Source organism: Columba livia, chromosome 3 (assembly GCF_036013475.1).
Source record: "Columba livia isolate bColLiv1 breed racing homer chromosome 3, bColLiv1.pat.W.v2, whole genome shotgun sequence".
Lineage (NCBI taxonomy): Eukaryota > Metazoa > Chordata > Aves > Columbiformes > Columbidae > Columba > Columba livia.
The window spans coordinates 28,983,225-29,004,800 of NC_088604.1; the positions used below are offsets into that span (position 1 = coordinate 28,983,225).

At 35.3% G+C, this 21,576-nt stretch overlaps 1 protein-coding gene across 1 annotated transcript in view; it reads right to left on the reverse strand.

The window, feature by feature from the left end:
* EYS (eyes shut homolog) overlaps positions 1 to 21,576 on the reverse strand; it is an 870,368-nt gene that overhangs the window by 662,722 nt on the left and 186,070 nt on the right. The window contains exons 11-12 of the mRNA XM_065056200.1: positions 14,612 to 14,865; positions 2,798 to 2,902 (exon numbers count right to left, since the gene is read on the reverse strand). Coding sequence (XP_064912272.1) covers positions 2,798 to 2,902; positions 14,612 to 14,865 — 359 coding nt within the window. The remainder of the gene's footprint in view (positions 1 to 2,797; positions 2,903 to 14,611; positions 14,866 to 21,576) is intronic.

Sequence of the window (21,576 nt, forward strand, 5' to 3'; positions counted from 1 at the left end):
TTCATTAAGCTATCTTCACCCACTGATAATACAAAACTCTTTAGGAGTCTTTCCAGATTTATCTTAGCCTAGCATTGAGAGTTTCTGAAGGGGAGAAAAAAAAGCAAATTCATCCTTTTCCTTCTAAATTGAATATCAAGATAACTTATGCTATCATATCCCAAATGGCACTCTGATGTGGTATAATTTGAAGAAAAACACTCATTAAAGTTTAATGCATACAACTCCTAACTCTGTCACCTTTTAATTTTTTAATCAAAGTTAAAAAACAGTGCTGCTCACTTTTGACATGGCTGAGGTGCTACTGACATATTTTTTGCCCAGCAAAGGCGTCTTAAGCTGTATCCAATAAAACAAAGTTACAATTCCTTTTAAATAAAAATAGAAATAAAATCTCCACTGCATATAAAGTTATTTACACTCATTTTTTGTAGCATATTTGATAATATTGAAAAGGGTAATCTGGGAAGACATAGCCATGCACCTAAAAATAGGATGCAACCAGAGACTATTTCAGACAACAGCAGGCAAAGCAGAGAAGTGGAAAGATAACAGCCACCTATCTAATGAATAAAAATGTATTACAAAGAAAAACAGGCAGTGAAAAACACATTATTGGTGGTCTAGTCAAACAGTTGCAGCTACAAGTATTTTCATTTACAAGAATTTGATCATTAGGGCATATCCAAATTCTCTGTGCTCTGTTGTATTTTGTTACTGAATATATGTGATTTATTCCAAGTTCTTCTTATTTATTTATTTACTGTTACTTGCTAAAAACCAGCAACTACAGATCCTCTGATGAACAAAACCTTTTTTTTTTTTTCCAGAAATCCAATATGACACTGGTTGTCAATGCCATAAATAAAGGCATAAATCGTTGTTTTTCACTTAAGGATTAGCTTGAATTAACTGTCTTGTGAACTGATACTCTTGTTAGAACCAAGCTAGCAGTAAAAGTAACCAGTAATGTAGTGATTTTTGTTTTCAGGCAATTTACATACATTATCTGTGTAATCATTGCAATATCTTTGTGAGATGGTTACATTTGTTTATCTGCACTTTCACCTAGAGAATATGAACTGGGATATTAATTAATTTACCCAAGGGCAGAAAGGAGATCCATATCACATTTATATTAAACTTCTGCTCTTTTCAGCTCTTTGTTAGGTATGTACATCACCACACAATTTCCCTCCTCTCTAATCCATCTTGCCATTATATTAATAAGGTAGCTGTAAATAGCTATAGAGAAAGCCTTAACTCTTTTCAGAAAGAAATAATAATTTATACAGATAACCTCTGGTTTACTGTGGGTTACAAGCACAAACAGCCTACTAAGACAATGTCACAACAATTTTCTTTACTATCACTGACACATTCTGCTGTGCAAAAGAGGTTCAGGATGTTTCTGTCTAAAATCTGCTGAATGTAAGAGTGTTAGCAAATTAGGATGGGGGTTAAAAATGAGATAGCAAAGCAGTGAATTGAATGTGAGAACCTCCATCTCAGAGGAACAAAGGAGATAATGTTTGTGTCCATATTTAGCTACAGCTCTTATTCAGTAAAACACTTGAACCTGTGCCTAGATTTGTCCCAATGAAGCAACAAACACAAAAGCATCATCTTACCTTTGAAGATGTAACTTAGTATTGTCTTCAGTTCCCAACTGGTCAAGATACCACCCTTAAAGCATTTAAGGATCTCTTGATATTAAGTACATTAAAGTCCTCTTTAAATCAGTTGTTTTGCTTGAGAGGGATGGTTGGACACTTGTGTTTCAGTACTCTTACATTTCCAGGTTTTACTGATCATTATCAGTCTCTCTTCCAAATATCCTGGTACTGTAAGCCTTCTTAGACCATGGCTATATAAAAGTCATTCTTCTGGCCTTATTTTGCGTAGTAACACTGAGCTTGCAAATGCATATGTCAAAAACCATTTTAGAATTTATCAGTAATTTCTTATCCATGTTAATGAATGAACTTACCATTTGCTAAGTGTCTACCCCAGTCTCCTTTGGCCACAATGATTATAAAAAAAAATTGAGAAAGCCTGCTGATCCTGGTCAAAGGATTTCTAAGATCGGGAATTTCTAACCCACCCTTTTCTATGTTTTCTTAGTCAACATACAGAAACATAGAAATCCCAGGTTATACAATCTATATATAACTAGCAAAGAAAAATCTTCAACATCATATTTCTTTCGCCCTTTATTTTGCTGGGTCTTTTTACACTTTGTGCTTAGTTCAGTTGCCGCTTGGCCTAACCCATCTTGGATATCCCTTATATCCTGTACCATATCCTCCAGCCTCATACAATATCTTGGATACTTAAATACAGTTCAGGTGGCACAAAATGCCCATGCTCTGGCAACCAGGCAGAGGTCATACATAGTTTAGAGCAGTCTTCAGTTCCTTTAGGTGTGAGTAATGTGGCCAGCAGAATAGGATTCCAAAGACTGGGATTTTGGATGTTTGCCCAATTTCTACACGTTTTGCTGTCTAAAACCTGCACCTTTTTTTTTTTTTTTTTCTTTTTTTTTTTTTTTTAGAGGAACGTATATTCCAGTACTACAAGTACTTCATGATCTATTATTTATTAAATTAGGTCACGGCAAGTTGTTATGGGCACTCATTGAGAAAATTTTCCTTTCTATTAGTCTAAATAAATAGCTATTTTTCAAAATGTAAGCAAAACACTTTCATCATGCAAGACTTCATAGCACCTGAGTAACAACTGTAAAACTCACAGACTATGCAAAACCAGCAATTGTATAAAATCTATAAATGCTTACCAGAGGGGCAGATGCATTTGAAGCCATTTATGTCCTCTTTACAGGCTCCTCCATTCCAACACGGTCTGTCTAGACACTCATTCATGCGAACAGAACATGTTTCTCCTGAAATTTTAGATTAATAATAAAAAAATAAGTGCTGATGTGTTCAAATCATAGAGACATATTTGTAATGAAAAAGGACTATGAGGTTGTTACATTCTAAATGCTGACCCCACTGGCCAAGGTGCATTTACTGAGCACACAAAGATACTGATAAACATCCTTTATCTCATTAATTTTTTCTGCTTCATTGGTTACAAGACAGTTCCTTTTGACAGGCAATGTTGGAAGCATGGCAATCAGGAAAACAGAAAGTTTCCTACTGAGGGTATGCATAATCCTGGAGCATTCTAGCATTATAAAAATTGTTATATTCTGGCAAATTTTGTTGTGTTAATAATTTTCTTTCATTTCACTCACTGTCTGCTTTGAAAAAGAATGGCAAAGTATCATTGCATATGAAAATCACACAAACACTAATTTACAAACCGTTGTGCATAACAGTAGAGATCGACTTATATTCTACAGAAAAGTGTCGGTGCTGTGGTACTACATATTTCTCTTTCTCCATGTAATACAAAAGAGGAGGGCAATCATGTCACTGAAGAAGGTTTCATGTAGCAAAATATAGATGAGAGGGAATTAAATAATTAGGAGCAAAGGTAGAAAGTATAGTGAAATGTAAATTTGTAATCTACAGTAGGGGTTGCTTTGTTTTTTAACAGAAAACCTATTTCTAGACACAGGAATATGGACGTAAATCATATGTTCAGTACTTGTCACAGGTCAACTGTGTACAAAGCATGCTGGGCTTTCTGTCAGCCTCACTCACAGAAGAAGATAAAACCAAACTGAATGCTGAAATTCCTCTGAATTCTTTGAACTGCAGAAAATATTTGGTCTCTTATCTACACAACACATACATGTCCTCTCATATAATCACAAGAACCAAGATAGTCAGCTCTCAAAACCCGTATTTTGTGAATCTATTAGATATAAAGACCTTCACTGGAGAAGCCCATAGTATCACTGAGGTTCTCTTCCATGCATAAATATGACAAGGTGGCTCCCATTAAGGTTTTTTCCTCTCTCTAAACATTCTCTGCATTTTTCATAAAACTTCAAGATATCTAGATGAAAAGGTGGAGACACAAGCAGAGGTCAGGGAGAGTTCAGGTAATTCAGTAAACTAAAAAGCTATCTCCTAGCAGCAGCTGCTGAGTGCTGCTGAGAGTGTGCTGTGACACCAGTGAGGAATACAGACAGCCAGAACTGGCCAAGGTATAAATCCTTGTCTAAGTTATTTTAGTTTTTTACATTTTCTTTGAAGTGCTGATAAGGTAACAGCGATATGTGCAACCTTTCTGATCTAATTCTGATATTTTGCTTTCTTTATGTTTTCCACTTCAGATCAATTTCCACAGTCAAATCCCTGATTGTGGTAGGTGTCTTTTGAGGAAGATATATGGAAAAGCATTGGCATCTGTTCTTTTATTCTGCGTAGACAACTGGAGAGTAGTGCAGAGTTTGTTCTAGAAGTAAATAATCTGGCCACAAGCCATGGGTAAGCTGCAGCACATACAAGAAAAACTCTTTCAAACAGATTCTTTTACCTCCCTTGACTTGCTGTGTACTCCTAATAGATAAAAGTTTAAAATAAAGCACATGCAATTCTAAGGAAAATAATGGAATGCCATCATCCTCATTTACTCATTATATCTAAGATCTGTGAAGTTCTTACTACATTGTTGTGAAGATGGCTCTGCTTTCCTCTTGGATCTAAGGTGGCAAATGTATCTTACTGAACTGGATAGTACTATAATTTTTAGACATGGCTGTAACAGGTACAACTACAATATCTTGTGAACTGTTCTTATCCGTCTCCTTTGATCTTTTTTTCTTTTTGGGGTAGAAAATTGGGTGGGGCACTCAGCATGAAAATGAGTCATCTACTTGTAGGCTTCTAACTGCAGATATATACTTCAAAATTGAGCATTTAGGGTAAAATTCAGTTCCCCAAATGCCAGTATCTAATGCAATATTGGATATACTGTACTCAGTCTCAAGAAAATAGTCCTGTGGGGATAAAATGGACAATAATCATTGACAGCTGCAACAGTACCATAAGTTGGTCATTCAGGCTGAAAATCCTGATGGGAAGGTAGGAAATAAGATAAAAGAACAAAAATACAGAGGATAGCTGTCAACTGAGGAGTATTTCCAAAAAAGAACAGAGAATATTATGTATCAGGCAAGGTAAACCCTTTGAGCAATTCAAAAGCAAAATGGCACGTGATCTAAAGGTAAATTCTGTGGCCATGTTTTGAATTAACCATGTGAAATGATATAACACCTGGGGAGTCCTGAGAAGATGATGAAATAATGAAGGCTAGAGGAATATGGGACATGAGGTAAACATTGGAGCTTTAGCTGTGTTAAGGAGTAGTGACAAAAACAGTTTGTGTGTAGAAAAGTTGAAAAGGGAGTAAAAACCATTCTCCCATTCCAAGTCTGACAGGAAGCATAATGATTCTATCAGTATGAGAAAGGATGTGAAAAAGGTGATTTATTTTGTATCTTCATTTAGGAAAAAAAAAAAAAATCTGATCTAATCTAAAACTAAGAAATTCTCACCAGAGGCATCAGAAACTGAACTTCATTTCTGATGTCATGCCACTAACCCTCATTATTTTAGGACTTCAATGAGTAGAGTTTTTTCTTAATGTATTAATCTATATTGCAATACTCCATAGATTAAAAGATTTAGTTCCAATTTAGACAATTAATCCCAAATGTCCAAACTAATGTTGTACAGTAGAGATACGCATGCTCTACTTGTTTAGCAGAAAACTGTCTGGTTTCAGTTATTATGCTATTGTTTACCTGTGGGCATGCTAGATGTATATGAATTCCATTCTTCATTTAGGAGAATAAGGAAATGGAGAAAAAAAAATCCTGTTCTGATAAAGGTGTTGTTTTTATGCTGGCGGCTGTTATTACAGCTAAATTACTTCAGTTGACAAAGAAACAATTACATGCCACTCAGCCTCTTCTGAGTTATTAAGCACTGAGAATACCTTTCTCATAACTGATGAAAATATTTGTGAAAATCACAAACTGATTTACAAATTGTGCTAGCTAACGGTACTTGCAGAATGATTTAGAAAGATATCAAACTTTCTGTTATATTTCCCTTGAAAATGCTGTTAACACATTAAATACAGATAGTTCATTGATTGTTTTGGTTTTTGTTTTTTTTTTTTTTTTTTTTTCTGACAAACTTGCAATATTGTTGACATACACAACTAAGACTTTAATTTCTATACATCTCTCTTACCATTCCTTCAGGATCACTTTTTTCCCTTCTGATTTTACTAACCAGCCACTGAAAAATAAACCATTTCCAGATATGAAAAAATGATTTTATTTTTCATCTAAGTGTTAACTGCAGTTTTAGTAATTCTGTACATCTCAGAAAAGGCAAGGAGAATAGCATTTCTCTCTTATGAATCGTGTTAAAACTTGGAAAAGCCTTCAAGTTTTAGTGTAATTTTGGTCAATCAAATGCACATGTAGTAAAATAAAGGTAATTACTTTTTGTGTACTGTAGAGAATTGCTAGCTCTTCTGGTTATGTGCCATAACATGGAGTGTCATTAACCTGGTAATTGCACCTGACAAAGGGCATGTCCCAGAACTTCTTGAAAACAGCTGCTAGGGAAATTTAAGAATTAATGTCCTCAGAGGACAAAGGCAATATATGAACAGTATTTTTTAAATATTTCAGAGATATTCAAAGACTCTGTGAAGCTACTGAGAGACTGTATTTTCTGAGTATTCAAACACAAAAAAAGCTGGATATGTACAGAGAAGACCTTTTTTTTTCAGCATGCAGCTAATCTCAACTACACATTTGAAATGGATAGTGAGAACCTTCTTTGAACATCAGATAAAAGTCACTAATTGGCTACAAACTACTTTCAACATCAAAATATGTTAATATAAATATTTTTCATTTTATGCTTTATGGTTAACATCAATACAACACATCCAAATATAATCAGTAGTAAAACATAATATTTAAATAGTTACTTAATAAATCATATCTTAAGGTCTTAATTCCTAAACAATTTACAGAAATCATGTCACCAAATTCTGAAGTACAAAGAGAATCTTAAAAATGATTGTGAGCCTATTCTACTCCTTCTAACTCTATCGTATGTTTTATCCTGTATAAAAATCAGTGTTCTTAAAATACATTAAAAAAAAAAATCATGACTGCTTAGGAAAGCCTGTGACTCTTGCAGACTGTGTGGTCTTGATGTTTGACAGTAACATTTTCTACAGGCACATTGATGATACACAAGAAACAGATTATTTTGTAAGAGCATAAAAACCTTGAGAAGAGCCTAAGGACCTGAATACACGAACATTAAAAAAATCGGCAAAGATATTTAGTCTTCCACCAGCATTACTGAGGTAACTTACTTGGTTTAAAAAAAATTGTGCTACTTTAGCAAATGGAGACATTGTGAAGTTCTCAGATAAATATATCTGGAGATAAAAGACAACAAAGAAATAGTCCTTTTCAGAAATATAATGGATGAAGCCTCATTGAATATTCCTTCACTTCAAAAGTAAAAGCAAAATGCAAATTTTCATTTACACACAGTTTATACCAACCTTTGTTTTATAGGCGTAGTAGAATATGACATTTGACAATGCAAAGGCAGATAGAATGACCACAACTAATAAAAGGATGTCTAAGAATATTTTTTATTTTAACCAGAACTCCTTACTTGAGAAAATATTATTTCAAGACATGAGAGGAATCTCTCTATTCCTAGATCAGATGACAAGCAAATTATTTAAAATTCTACTCAATGTAATCTTAATGAATTACTGCTGGGGAAAAAAAAAAAAATGTTTTAAAAATTGAAGTACTATCCAAACAATATATATTCAAAGGTTGTCTTCACAACACTTCTGCCTTACTGTGGACCATTCTGTAAAATGTATATAGACATAAAGCATTCAAGTCTCATACTTAAGAACAAATGATGTAATTTTGTTGCTTTCTAAGCAACATATGTTATCATGATGTATAAGAGAGGTGTCAGCCTGAGTAACATTTCTTCTTACTTTGCATAAATGCAGTTATAAAAAAGCGAGACAGTCCAGGTGTGGCCTTAGTGAATTTAACTAACATTTCCCTTTCTCAACTATGTTTTTCTACATATTTGGTTGATTTTTTTCTTTTATTCAAGGTCTTTTCTGTGTAAGAAGTTGAAGTATTTAAAAATCTGAAACAATTTTTTTAAAAAATTTATTTACTTCGTGCAGTGTAAACCTTTATGTGACTAGTTGTTCCAAATTGAGAGAGATTTATGTAATCTCATCTTAAACTGTTTAATTGGCTTAAATACCCTGAAAGAGTTTTAACTTGGAGAAAGTCTGTGGCTCTTCAGCTATAAACAGCCAAGTGCCCAGCTCATCTCTCTCCATGGGATTACACTGTATATCTGACAGGCAAACTGCATTGAGATAGGGTGCCAATGACAGTCAGGATCCTCAAGAAGAAAAAGCCAAAGCCTGCATGCAGGCTTCACTGATGGATGCCCTGAGCCACACACCCAGACCAACCCAGCTCTGTTTGGTGCTGGAGATGTGCTAACAGTATAGCCTTGCCCTATCAAAATAGGAACTGTATGAATGGAAATGTAAGCAGAATGCAGAAAGGGTATGTGAACAAACCAGCTGAACCCAATTGCCTTCCTTTGTGCAGCAGAAATAATAATTTTATAATTTCAAGTGACCCTGCAAGGATAAGTAAGTATTAGGGCCTTTAAAACACCAGTAGGCCCTAATTGCCCCGAGTAGCCTTACCTGGGAACTTCCCACACACCCTGTCTATTGTCCAACGAGCTGTTTCAGCTCAGCCGTACTCAACAGTAAGCACTCAGTCTGGCCTGAGTTATTCTGTAGGTGTGCCTGTTTCCAGTCTTGCCTTTGGCCGTGTCTCAAGAATGAACTTCAACCCACACTGTAGGTAATTTTTCTCTTGGGATGCACCTCTTGAATGTTCGTTGGAGCTTTGTCTCTGGCTCTGTCTCATGCTGCTTCTAACTTGCTTCCACAGACAGATCCTGGACCTGGTCCATTGTTTGTGATGCCTGGGGCTTGTGAGGTACCTGTTACCAGCCTCTGCTCTACCCACCCTGTTTAGATGCTGCAGGGCTATGCCTTGCTAAGTGATAGCAGTGCCTGCACTGGGGTTATCCTTGGATCCTGGTTTGTGGTGCACATTGTGGAGCAGACTTGCTCTTGCTGCTCTTTGTTAACAGGTTCACTCTTCATTATGTATTTGGGTATCCATCAGCTGTTCTAGAGTTTATTTTTACAGGGGTTAAATATTCCTAAATTTACTGATGTTGAAAAGGTTTGGTTTTCACACTTAATTTGTTTTTCTTAATGGCATTAGGGATACCTGTTCATATCTACCACAGAAGGGTCACACTGTTTAAAAAATATCCAAACAACTTAAAACGAAGGAATAACTTATTGAAAGTACAAAGATTTAAACCTCTCAGACAGACTCCAAATGTTAAGTGGACTTGTCTGATGTATTTGTAGAAAAACAAAGCACAGAAATTTAAAGTAATTAAAAGATACTAAAAATGTCCTAATTGCATTTTCATCTTTTGGACAAAAAGAAAAATTACTGAAGAGCATCACATATAGCATATGATAATGTCAAACTCAAAAAGCTACTGGGAGGCTTACATTGGTGATGGCTCTTAATACTGTTATTTGTTACTTACACATGGGTAATATCTTTCAGTATCTTGCTATGTGAGTTACAGTATATATTAAAAATAAAAATATTTTCCAAATCTTAACTATACAATCAATGTGATATAGATGCAAACCCTCAAGAGAAACCAATGAGGCTACACTGCATATCTGCTTAGAGCTCTCAGCAGCCATCTTCACATTTTCATAGGCATACAAACAAAAAGAGGTTTAATGAAGAATGTGTTTATATAAAGGCAGCCTTTTTTTTCAAATACTTCCAAGATCTTCTTTTGAACCAGAAATGAAGCACAGTGTTATTTGTTCAGAAATACCAGTCATCAAGAAAGCTGGAGTCATTTGATGCTGAACACTGACGCTTTGAGATCAACACAAACATAGGGAAGAAGGAATAGACTGAAAATGACTTTGAAGGTAAACAATTATATTTGAAGAACTGAGCCTGGAGAGGGCAATATAGAGGGTCATCCCATGATAAAAAGGACGGAATAATTTTGTTGAAAAAAAATATTTACTCAATCTTCAAAGACCATACTGCAAACTTCCAAGTCTGACATTGGCCAAATTCTCTTGTAGGTGATGTAAAGTACTCCAGATACATACAAAATGTCTCCATATTAAAGTTGCCATCACAAATACAACTTACAGTTCAAAAGGAAAGACTGTGGTGCATGATGTTACAAAGTATTTGTTTTTACTATGCAAACACACAAGCCTTGGATTTTTTATGAACTTGCTTTTTACCAAATCAGATCATGCTTTTCATGTTGACAAGTCCCATTACAGTGCCTAAGGGGTCCCTAGCCATTAGGGGTCCCATTACAGTGCCTAAGGGGTCCCTAGCCAATTTTGCTTCTGATTCTAATGTTGTATCAAAGAGTACTAAGGGATTCATTTAATAGCAGGAGAGAAAACAAGTTGGTGACTGGGAGTTTACGGCTTATTTGCAAATCTATGAATCCTTGTACACAAAGTATAATAGTTTCCCAAAGATGCACAGAACCCTGAGCAACAATAACTTCTATTTTACTCTTTAGTTTATTTACTGTTGCCTTTGATATTTCATCTGAAAATAAATTTACTTTTTATGAAGAAAAATTAAGTACATCTGGATATGTCAAAAATTTGAATTACAGATAAAAGACTTAACGAACACACATACAAAAAGAAATGAGATAGGAATAAATGTGCTTTTTTAGTATTACACTGAAATACTCTTCACTGATTCATATCATGTAGTTATGACTGAACTTCAAATCTGTTTTGTGCTGGAAAATATCCCAGGATCATAAACTGTCAGAGACTATATAAAAATGGAATTGCTAGGGTAGTGATAACATTTTATAAGTTTAAACAACCTTTTATTTATTGTTTGTGGTTTATACTCTGAAAAGTCAAGATTCAATATATTCAGTACATGTGATAATAAGTTACACTAAGTGAGTAATATTGTGAAATTTCTTTTTTCCTTTAGTTTGCTTCTGTGGGAATGCTATTATATAATACTTCATTGTGTGATAATGTAACGATAATAAAAATATTTTTCCAGTAATATATCATTGTATCATTTATACAAGCAAGTCCTCATGTTCACAAAGTCACAGATTGGTTGAGGCTAGAAGTAACCTGTGGGGGTCATATTGTCCAACCTCCCTGCTCAAGGAGGAACACCTAAATCCAGTTTCCCAGGACCGTGTCCAGACAGCTTTTGAATGTCTCTATGGATGGACATGCCACAGCCTCCATGGCCAACCTGTACCAGTGTTCAGTCACTCTAACAGTAAAACAGTATTTACTGATGTTCAGACAGCTCCTCCCATGTTTCAATTTGCACATTCCATCTGGTTCTCTCACTGTGAACCACTGAAAAGAGTTCAACTCTATCTTCTTTGCACCCTCCCTTCCAGTATTTATATACATTGATGAGATCCCCTCCCTGAGCCTTTTCCAGGCTGAACACTGGGTCACTCAGCCTTTCCTATAGGAGAGATTCTCCAGTCCCTTAGTCATCTTAATGGCCCTTCACTGGACTTCACAACTCCTGTTTTTCCATGTCTCTTTTGTACCAGAGAGCCCAGAACTGGACACAGTACTCCAGGTGCGGTCTCAGCGCCAATGCTGAGTAGAGGGGAAGCATCACTTCTCTTGATTTGCTGGCAAAATGCTGCCTAATGTAGCCCAGGAATTCGCCATGTTTATCACAAGGACATGTCCCTGGCTCACATTCAACCTGATGTCCACCAAGACCCCTAGATTCTTCTCTACAAAGGTGCTTTCCAACTGCTCAGCATCCAGCATGCACCGGTGCTTGGGTAATTCCTCCCAAGGTGCAGGACTTGGAACTTCTCCTTGAACTTCATGAGATCCATGTCAGCTCATTTCTTCAGCCTGCCAAGGTCCCTCTGGATGGCAGCATAACCCTCTTCGTATATCAGCCACTCTTCCTATTTTTATGTCTTTCGCCAATTTGCTGAGGGTACATTGTAACCCATCAGCCAGATCATTTATGAAGATATTAAACAGGACTGGACCCACTATTGAACCCTGGGGTACACAGCTAGTTACTGGCCTCCAGCTTGACTTCATGTTACTGATCACCACCCTCTGGGACTATTTGTTCAACCAGTATTCGATTCATCCCATTGTCCAGCAGAGACTTCATCAGCTTTTTCATGAGGATATTGTCAGAACAAGTTCCAAAAACCTTGCTGATGTTGAGGTAGACAAATACTTTACTCTTATCTCATCTACCAAGTCGGACGTATCGTTGTAGGACTTCATCAAGTTGGTCAAACATGACTAGGCCTTGGTGAATCCATGATGACTATTGCAGATGGTTTTCTTGGCATTTAGGGTTTCTCGGATTAGCTGCTCCATTGCCTTCCCAGGGATCAAAGTGAGGTTGACATGCCTGCAGTTCTCCAGGTCTTCCTTTTTGCTCTTCTTGAAGATGGGAGTGACATCTGTTTTCCTCAAGTCTTTGGGCACTTCTCTTAATCACCACGACCAATTAAAGTTGATTGACAGTGACCTCATAATGACATCTGCCAGCTCCCGCAGCATTTGTGGATGCAGTACATCAGGGATCAAGGACTTAGGTGTATCTAGTTTGCCTGAGTATTTCCTGATCTGAGCCTTTTGCACCTCTTTCATGCCTTCTTTGCTCCAAACTTTCCCTATGGTCTCCAGTCCACTGGATTTCAGAAAGACAGTCTTATTACTACAGACTGAGGCAAAGGCAACATTCAGTACCTAAAAACTTTTCCATGTTGAGTGTCATCAAGTCCCCACCTTATTGAAAACTGGATCCACATTTTCCCTACTTTTCCCTTTGTCACTTACATACCTGTAGAAACCCTTCTTGTTGCCTTTCACATCCATTGTCAGGTTCAACCACATTTGGGCTTTGTCATTCCTGACATTCCCACTGCATGTTCAGATAATGTCTTTATATGTCCTCTCAGGTTACCTGTGTCTGCTTCGACCCTCTGTACCTTTCTTTTTCTGTGTTTGATTTTGGCCTGGAGCTCCTTGATCATCCATGCAGGCCTCCTGGCTTTTTTTCCTAACTTCTTGCTCTTTGACATGAGCCACTTTTGAGCTTGGAGGAGGCAACAGGCTTTCTTGGGCCCCTCTTCCCTCCAGGACTTTATGCTATGAGACTCTTCCAAGTATGGTCCCTGCAGTAGATACTGGTGTGGCTGAAGTCTCCCATGAAGGTCAGGAAAATACAAAATAAGAGTTGAAGTTTCAGCAGTGAAATGGAAATATATTATGTTAGATTGTGTACAGGTGAGCCAAGTATTTTTTTCTCTTTTCTTGCAGTCAGACATTTGGTAGTGCTATCTGAATGGTTTTTAGGCCACCTCAGGGAAAATACTCTGTTTTTTTACACATTTATTAATAAATAAACATGAAGAGGAAATGTATTTATTAAATGTGTATTTAAATGACCAAGAAATTATATACTGAACTCGAACTGAGAACAAGATATCTGGAAATGTATATCACAAACACGTAATTACTTAAATAGCTCAGCACTTCAGTAGTGACCCAGAAAGGTCAAAATACATGTGTGATTTCAGTGATCTAACTGGGACTTACAAATCTAGTACTGTTGCATGCTGCCCGCATTGGAGCAAGAGCTCTCAGCAACTCGGGAAAATAAGATGTGAATTAATGGTTGATAAGTACAGATGGCACTGTGCATACTACACTATTTGTTTTTTTCTTTGTTAGTGGTAGTATACCACAAACTGCCAATAAAGATAGAGAAACATTCAGAATAATAATGTTTGTGTTTTAGATTAAAGGCTGTGAATGCAGAACTTCAGCACTGGTGAATCCAAAATTATTTTTTGCCTCTCACATGTGGTCTGAGTATCAGAATATTCACCCAAACCAGCAAATTAGGACAAAAAGGAATCCCCTTGTCAGTTTGTGTGGGATTCATCCAACCCAATGCAGAAGTCTGCAGCCCATCTCATCCTAGAACAGATGTCTAAGATAGGCAGATGTAATGTCTCTGCTGAGTCGAGGGGGAGTCTGAACAACTCACTCAAATGTAACTGTTCCTATTTTGTACATGGAAAGAGATGATACTGCTGATCTCATACCTCCTCATGCTTAGATTTTCCTGTTCTGTACAAAAACATTTGTTCTTATCAGCCTGTGTGTAACTAAATCAGTGATACCTAAGACCGCTTAACAGTGAGATAAAAATAATATAATTAACACTGCTTTGAAACTTTTATTTTTTTCCAATGGCATCAAAGCTCATGCTCTAGAGGTTTCCATGCTATTTCAGTTAAAAGTCTTGGAAGTAATACAAACACACAAATATTAGAATATTCATATTTTATATATTTAAAAATTGTTATTAAAAAACATATAAACATTGCTTGCATAGAATTGGTCAATCACATCTATAGTAAAAAGCACTTCAATAAAGAAAACTTACCTTTGAACCCGGCTGCACAATGACATGAAAAGTGGCCAATTAAATCCATACAAGTAGCTCCATTTTTGCAAGGTGAACTTGAGCATTCATTAATTTCAGCTTCACAGAGGAGTCCTTCATATCCAGGCACACAGTTGCAGCTGTAATTATGCAAGTGGTCCTGGCAGAAACCATGCTCAGAACACTGGTTTCCAATGCAATTGTCTATATCAAGTTCACAAAATTCACCGGTGTAACCAAGGGGACATATGCACCTGTTATTGTAATGAGAGGAGAAAACAAACAAACAAACAAAGAAACAAACAAACAAAGAAACAAACACCCCAGTCTTGAATATATAGGTAAATAATGGCAAATAATGTTAACAATACTTTCACTTTGAATTACTCACAAATTGATTGCAATTTTTTCCAGTCTTCTTTCTGTACCTTTAATTGTCACAAAGCAGCTTGGTTTCATATAGACTGATTGCAGTAATTAAATGGAACTGCACAATAACCAGAATCTTAGCTATATAAATGGGGCAAACTAGTAGCTATATATTTTTTAATACCAAGCTTACAATAACAATACTCAAATAGAAAACTGGTATAAACCGTATTATGCATTTTAAGAATTTCTTTTATGAAAATTATTAGCTGTTTGCTACATTGCCTCTAAAAGAAAAACAATATTAGATCCTGTTTGCTCTGGACATTAAATCAGTATAAAATTGCTTTATCATTAGATGCAAAGGTTGCAATTTCTATCTATAGCTGAAAAAAAATAAAAATAACAATCTATACAACTTTAAAGAAATTGAGCTGGATTTTTTTTTCCCACAATGTAGAATGACATACAAATTGTAGAAGACCAGAGATTTTTTTTAAGCTTTTTTTTTTTTTTTTTAATGTGTGAATGAAAACAAAGCTGGATTATCTCATAGCTGATCCACATCTCATAGAATTAGAAAATTAGATAATCCCTTGTATTTGGCAATATTTTCTTCAATTGATCCTCCTCTTATCATGCCCAGAGGTGTTCTCACATGGGAGGAGATAATTTTACAATCATCTTACATATTCTGGGTCCATAGAGGTGTTATCTAGAAGCTGAAAGGAGCTAACATGTTAAGGAAACCTTGATTATAGAAATTTTCCCTACCAATCCATCTGGCAGAAAGGATATTTTTTCCTTATTTTTAACAGAAACAAATGTTCATGTGGCTGTTTGCTTCAGTCCTTGCTTATTAATCCTGCATTTTTATGTTAGATTTGTGGGAATTTCCACTCAGATATTTTTAGATCCCTATCAAATTTCCAACAGGATAATCGCAAGTCAGTAGGAAAAAGACCCCATGTAAGACTGTGTACAGAAAGGGTCCTATAGAAAGTAGCATGATCATTTTGAATGCCATTTCATGAAAGCTTTTTCAATATAACTTTTGGACTAACTAAGTTATAACCATGTCCACCATTGGCATACTTTGTTCTCTGTTCAGTTAGGTTCTAATTTTGCCTGTAGTTTCTTCTTAGCAAGACAGAATTTGAAAGACCAAATAACTTTGTCTGTGTACAAACTGGAGATCAACAGGGGCAGGATGCTGTGGGAGCTCCATCTATTGTAATACTAATGAAATACTCTTGAAGAAAAAATAAGAGGGAAAAGAGATATGTATAAAATGAATAGATCCTAGTGTTTAATCCATTTTTTTTTTTTTTCTCCAAGGTAATCGGTGGACATTAGTGCAGCTCTGAGTGTTCAAGAGTAGCTTCAGAGCAGATAGAAAATTAGGCAATTTTTCCTTTTCATGCTGTGACGAAAAGAAGCTTACAGTAAAGAAGGTGTCTTCATAAGGACACATTATTAGTTGTTATGTGGAACTCTACAGTGGACTGAGTGTAGAGATGGTTTAGCCTGTGGAAAAGCCAGGTACTATTAGAAAATAAAATGATTCATTGTTTTAATAGCACAATCATCAAGTTATTGAGAAACAATTATTATTTTTATATGTATATAAACTAATACCAGCTGCTTGCAGGAAGGTCCAGGCTTCCCAGTTAGGCTTTTGTTGACTTTGTGTTGTCTTCATGCCTGGGAAATTTTTTTTTTAATACCTGAGGCATGGCATTATGCTCCATTGTGTCTCAAGGTGCAGCTGTATAACTATTTTATACAGATCAGAAAAGAGGAAACTTCCCGGCTGTTCCAAACTGTAGTGTTTTGTATCACATTGCAGAGAAGTATCAGAACATGTAAAATTGATGAATTTCAATTGAAACTAAATCAGTAGATGTGCTCCTCAGAGTACAGCTAATGCACATCAACTGTTAATGTGTTTCTAGCTCATGAACCAAAATAGAGCTTGCTTGAAGTAAGCTCTCCATATCTTGTGTAGTGTGTCTGCGAGTTCTTTAGCAGCACCTGTTTTGTTACTGCACTGCAGTACCTGCACAAGTATAGCTACTGTATTCTCTCTTCTAACCTTGGTTGCTCCTTAGCAAAGGAGAAATTTTCCAGCTGATTCTGATTCTCACTTTTTTAAAGGAATGAAATTCACATGGATCTTCTCATACAGTTGCTTTACAGATAAATGTAAATGTTGATTTACATAAAAATGCAAAGCACGTACACTTTTAGTTACTTTTAGCTGAACAGTTTCTGAATCCACCAACAGTAAATGTTCAGTATGGAAACAACAGGCATACCATTGTTTTCTGTTGTAGTTAATCAGCTTGTTTCCTTCATTAAATTTTATGTAGCCAAAAAAATTTTTTTTTACAGTATTGATGAGTGTGTGCATTATGAAAATGCAACTATTCTATCTTTCTTTGAAAACATGGCTCTTAGTAATATTGAACAGAATATTTAATCTACAGCTCTCCTTAACAGGAAAGAGAGGATTAAGAGAAGGAATTTTCTATCGTTTCCTTACTATTACTGGTTGTATAGCTTATCTTCAGAGACCACAGAACTACATAGGAAAAGATATAAAAGAGAATCTTCTAGTTTCAGTTTCGTATTTCTGATTCCATACTACAAACAATGATGTTATGAGTAGCATATTTTTCAGTGCTTCTGTGTCTGAATAAATCTAAACCAAGAATTGAACGTCTTTTTTTTCTCCTGGTGAAATTATAACTGGATATCTTCCAATTTAATATGGCTCATCTCCTGTAGCAGATAAATCAAGGCTCTTGATTTCATATTATTGCTCAGGAAAAATAAAATTATGATGTTTTCTCTTGTCACTTCATTGTGAAAAGTTTACTTGGTTTAGCTATTAAGTATAAGTTGCTGTTTTCTTGAATATATATGAGCTGTTGTGTTTAGTTATTTTTTTTTTCTTTTATTTGTTGTTGCTGGTTGTTTGTTTGTCTTTGTCTGTTTTTTTTCTCTAGTGTAAACAGTACTAGAAAATAACTTTAAAACTGGATCTTCATGTCATGTGAAACAAAGTGGCTGACTAATGCAGCTAGTCAAGCCCATATCTGTGACAGCAGCCCAAAACAATGTGAAACTACAAACTAATGGTGCAGAAATAGGTTCGTTCTGTTACTATTTGCCAAACACGCACATTAATGAAGACAAGAGTATTCTAGTCCTCTTAATAACAAGTTAATTTCTTACTGTGTGTTGAGGATTAAAACATTTAAAAATTGTTCATTTATTGTTTATAATTCAAACTCAGGTTTAGAGGTGATAGGAGTTCAATAAGTGCCTTACAAGCAATTTATGACAACCTACACCAAATTCTAGGGACATGTTTACTAATAACTTTAGTGCATAACATCATATATGGAAAATCTAAAAAGGAAGGCTAACATTTATTAGTAATAATCATTATTTAGTCTTTATTTTGAATCTGTACTTTATGATGTGTCTATTTTTCAATAAAAACAAGCTATTTTTATGCAGTAAAAGTCTAAACTGGCCAGGTCCTTAGATTTGGTGTATTTTTTATTAATTTAAAAGCATTAACATACAATAGTTACCACTTGCAGTAATGCATTAAGTGCTCAACAGTACTACACAAAAAAGTAGACATGGATTGCACTGCACTTCTTTCTTAAATTTAATGTGTAATAGTCTAAGTGCAGTTCTGTGGGCTTTGGATATGAGCATCTGACTGCATTTATTTGTAGCTTAAACATTTTGATAAAATTCTAAATTATCCAAGATGTTTAATAAATATTATTATTTCATCAACAAGTCAATCTATGAAATGGGTCTTGAACACAGTTTTGTTAAACACTGTGCTGGTATTACACTGACATAGCTGAACTTCAAGTATCTTTTTCTCTCTGTCTTAGAAATAGTATCAAGACCAATGATCTCTAAGTAATTAAGTCTTTTACACTTGTAGTAGGAAAAATAACATCACCGTGTTAGATTTTAATGAATATGACCTTGCATTAATACTTCAGCAGCACCAAAATACTGAACATGATATAAAAAAGCTTTGAATCATGGATTGATTTGCAGCTTTAATTTTTTGCAAAGCTGAAATACTTCTCTATAATAAATTTAAAAAGAATTTGTATACCGGTGTGGGGTTTGTTATTATAGTAGTCCAGGAAGATTAACTGCATTTATTCAGAATTAATTATTTTGTTTTCTAGTTGAAATATAAACTGCACACACGTTCATAAATGGAGTAAAAAGTTACTTAGTTTGACTTTAGCTTTTTGTAAGCATCTGTATTCTCTGCAGAAAAGCTATTGTATAACTTATTACAGAGATGTTCCCTAAGAAATTGCGACATATATTCACCTACCTCCTGGAGTTGTAGCAAAGACAGGAAAAGCATTTTTCCTCTTTCTCTAGTTGAAGAAGCCTATTATTGCTACAGAAAACTGTGTATATCATAGCACTAACTTTATATGGCACTGTCAACCAGGTCCTGCAGTCAAATTGCCTATATGGTATAAGATGAATAAACTTGAAAATGGAAAATTAAATATAAAAACAACCTAATCAAACAGCTTAATTTAAACAGCTGGTAGAAATTGAAAAAAAAGTTAAGGATTAATAAAGCAATCGAACCTTTAGATTTTGTGATACTGAAAAGTTATCTAAATTATGTTTACTTTTCATAATATTGCTGGTATCATGCAAAGATTCATATTCTAAAGCATTTTGTTTAGCAGTGTGTCACTAGGTGAGGCTTTACTCTTTGTAGTGAGATTAATTCAAGACAAAATTATACAGTCTGTAATTTGTATACTGAAGAATGAAAAGCGAATTCGCAATTCAAGCTCTGCTGTACACCAAATCTAGCTTCTTAATGGGAAGTTTTCCTGCATAATAACTCATGAAATGCTGACCTCAGAGCATATTAGTTTGTCATGAGCTTTTAAACAACGGGAAATCCTGCAATACATCTTCTTCAAATGTCTTAATCTAGTAGTTATCAATATTCCTTGGTGAGCTTTCCCAGGGCTTTGATAAGTGTAGAACTTCGTCTGAATAGACTGGACTGAAGAAACCAGACTGAAGAAACAGGATAAATAGGGCAGGTATTGGAAACTACATTGAATTTTAAATTGTTTGTGGTGGTTTGTTTTTTTTTTTTTTTTTTCCTCTGTTGCTCCCCTTCACTAAATAGACTACTGTAAAATATCTATTAGGATTTAGTTAGGATCTTGGTTGTCCAAAATGTAATGATGGCAAGGAATAAATTTACAAGAGTGAAGAGAATAGAACAATAAAATCCTCCTTGTATTTTAAACCAGAAGGATCAACTCCTTGAAGAGTTCTTTAATTATTCATTAAATGCTTCTCATTGGGCCATGTTAAATCAGTTTTTCACTCCCTTCTACTGCAGTGAACCAATAGAAGTCCTTTAGAAAGGAAAGTTCAAATTTTTTATGCAATAACACCGTCTATTTGCTGAGGTAATTAATCTTCTCTGTTTTTTCTCTCAGGTGTATATGACCAAAAGTAAAGGCATTCTTTCGGTGTGTGGATGCAATTGGTCTATTGCTTGGTATCTGCCAGATTAACCATATTGACAGTTACACCATGAATCCAGTGCCAGGGGCAGTAATTCTTTGGAGAAGTTACCACTTTAAATGCATGCTGATTAACTTACGATATCTCAAAGAGCACAGACTCAGCTGGAAGTGCAATAATTCATTTGAATTAATAAGAGGTTTTGTGTCAGTGTGAATGAGGCCACTTTAGTTGTAAGAGAAGGCTCACTAAACCAAAGGAGTTAAATTCCTAAGACTTATTACTGCGTTTGTGTTTCTTTTATTATGTAGCTGTACTGAGTGTTATACTTTACTATAGTTTTAAAGTTCTCCTCCTTCACCCAGAGCAATTCCCCATCCTAGACTCAAAGGAAATTCTCTGCATGTATTAAATATACACCTATGTGACGCTACCGTCTGGACCAGGAACAGTAATTTCAAAATGCGATGGAAAAAATATGCCATGGTGAGGAGAGGGAAAGTTAAAAAAATTACTTAAAACTGAGTGTTTTATTTCTAATATGGAAAAGCCTTACAGCTTGTGGAATGTGAGAGCTTAAAAGAGGGGGATGTTCTTGAAGCTGAGGTGGATACTTTCTGTGTTTTTCTGGTCTTACCATTATTACAACAAGTCACCACTGGAATGCTATATTTTGACCAAAGTTTAATAATTAGTTTAGAAGTTAAAATTTCTTAACTAGGAGAAAAGTCTGGAGTTCACACTAATTTTCCATAAATTAAAAACAACAACAACAACAAACAAACAAACAAAAAAAGTATAACATTTTGGCTTACTTAATAAGTGGAGGAGATAAAGGTACCTTTAGGTGGTGTTTTGAATGACTATAATAGTCATCAGTAGAGCTGTTAACGACACCTACGTGTCTAACTCTCCATGTATTCTGCTGACAGTTTTCTTATGTCTTCCTGAAACTACTTTGCATCAAACAAAGCTATTGATACCTGCCTTATCAAAAATGATACCATTTTAGGACAGAGATGTAAATTGCA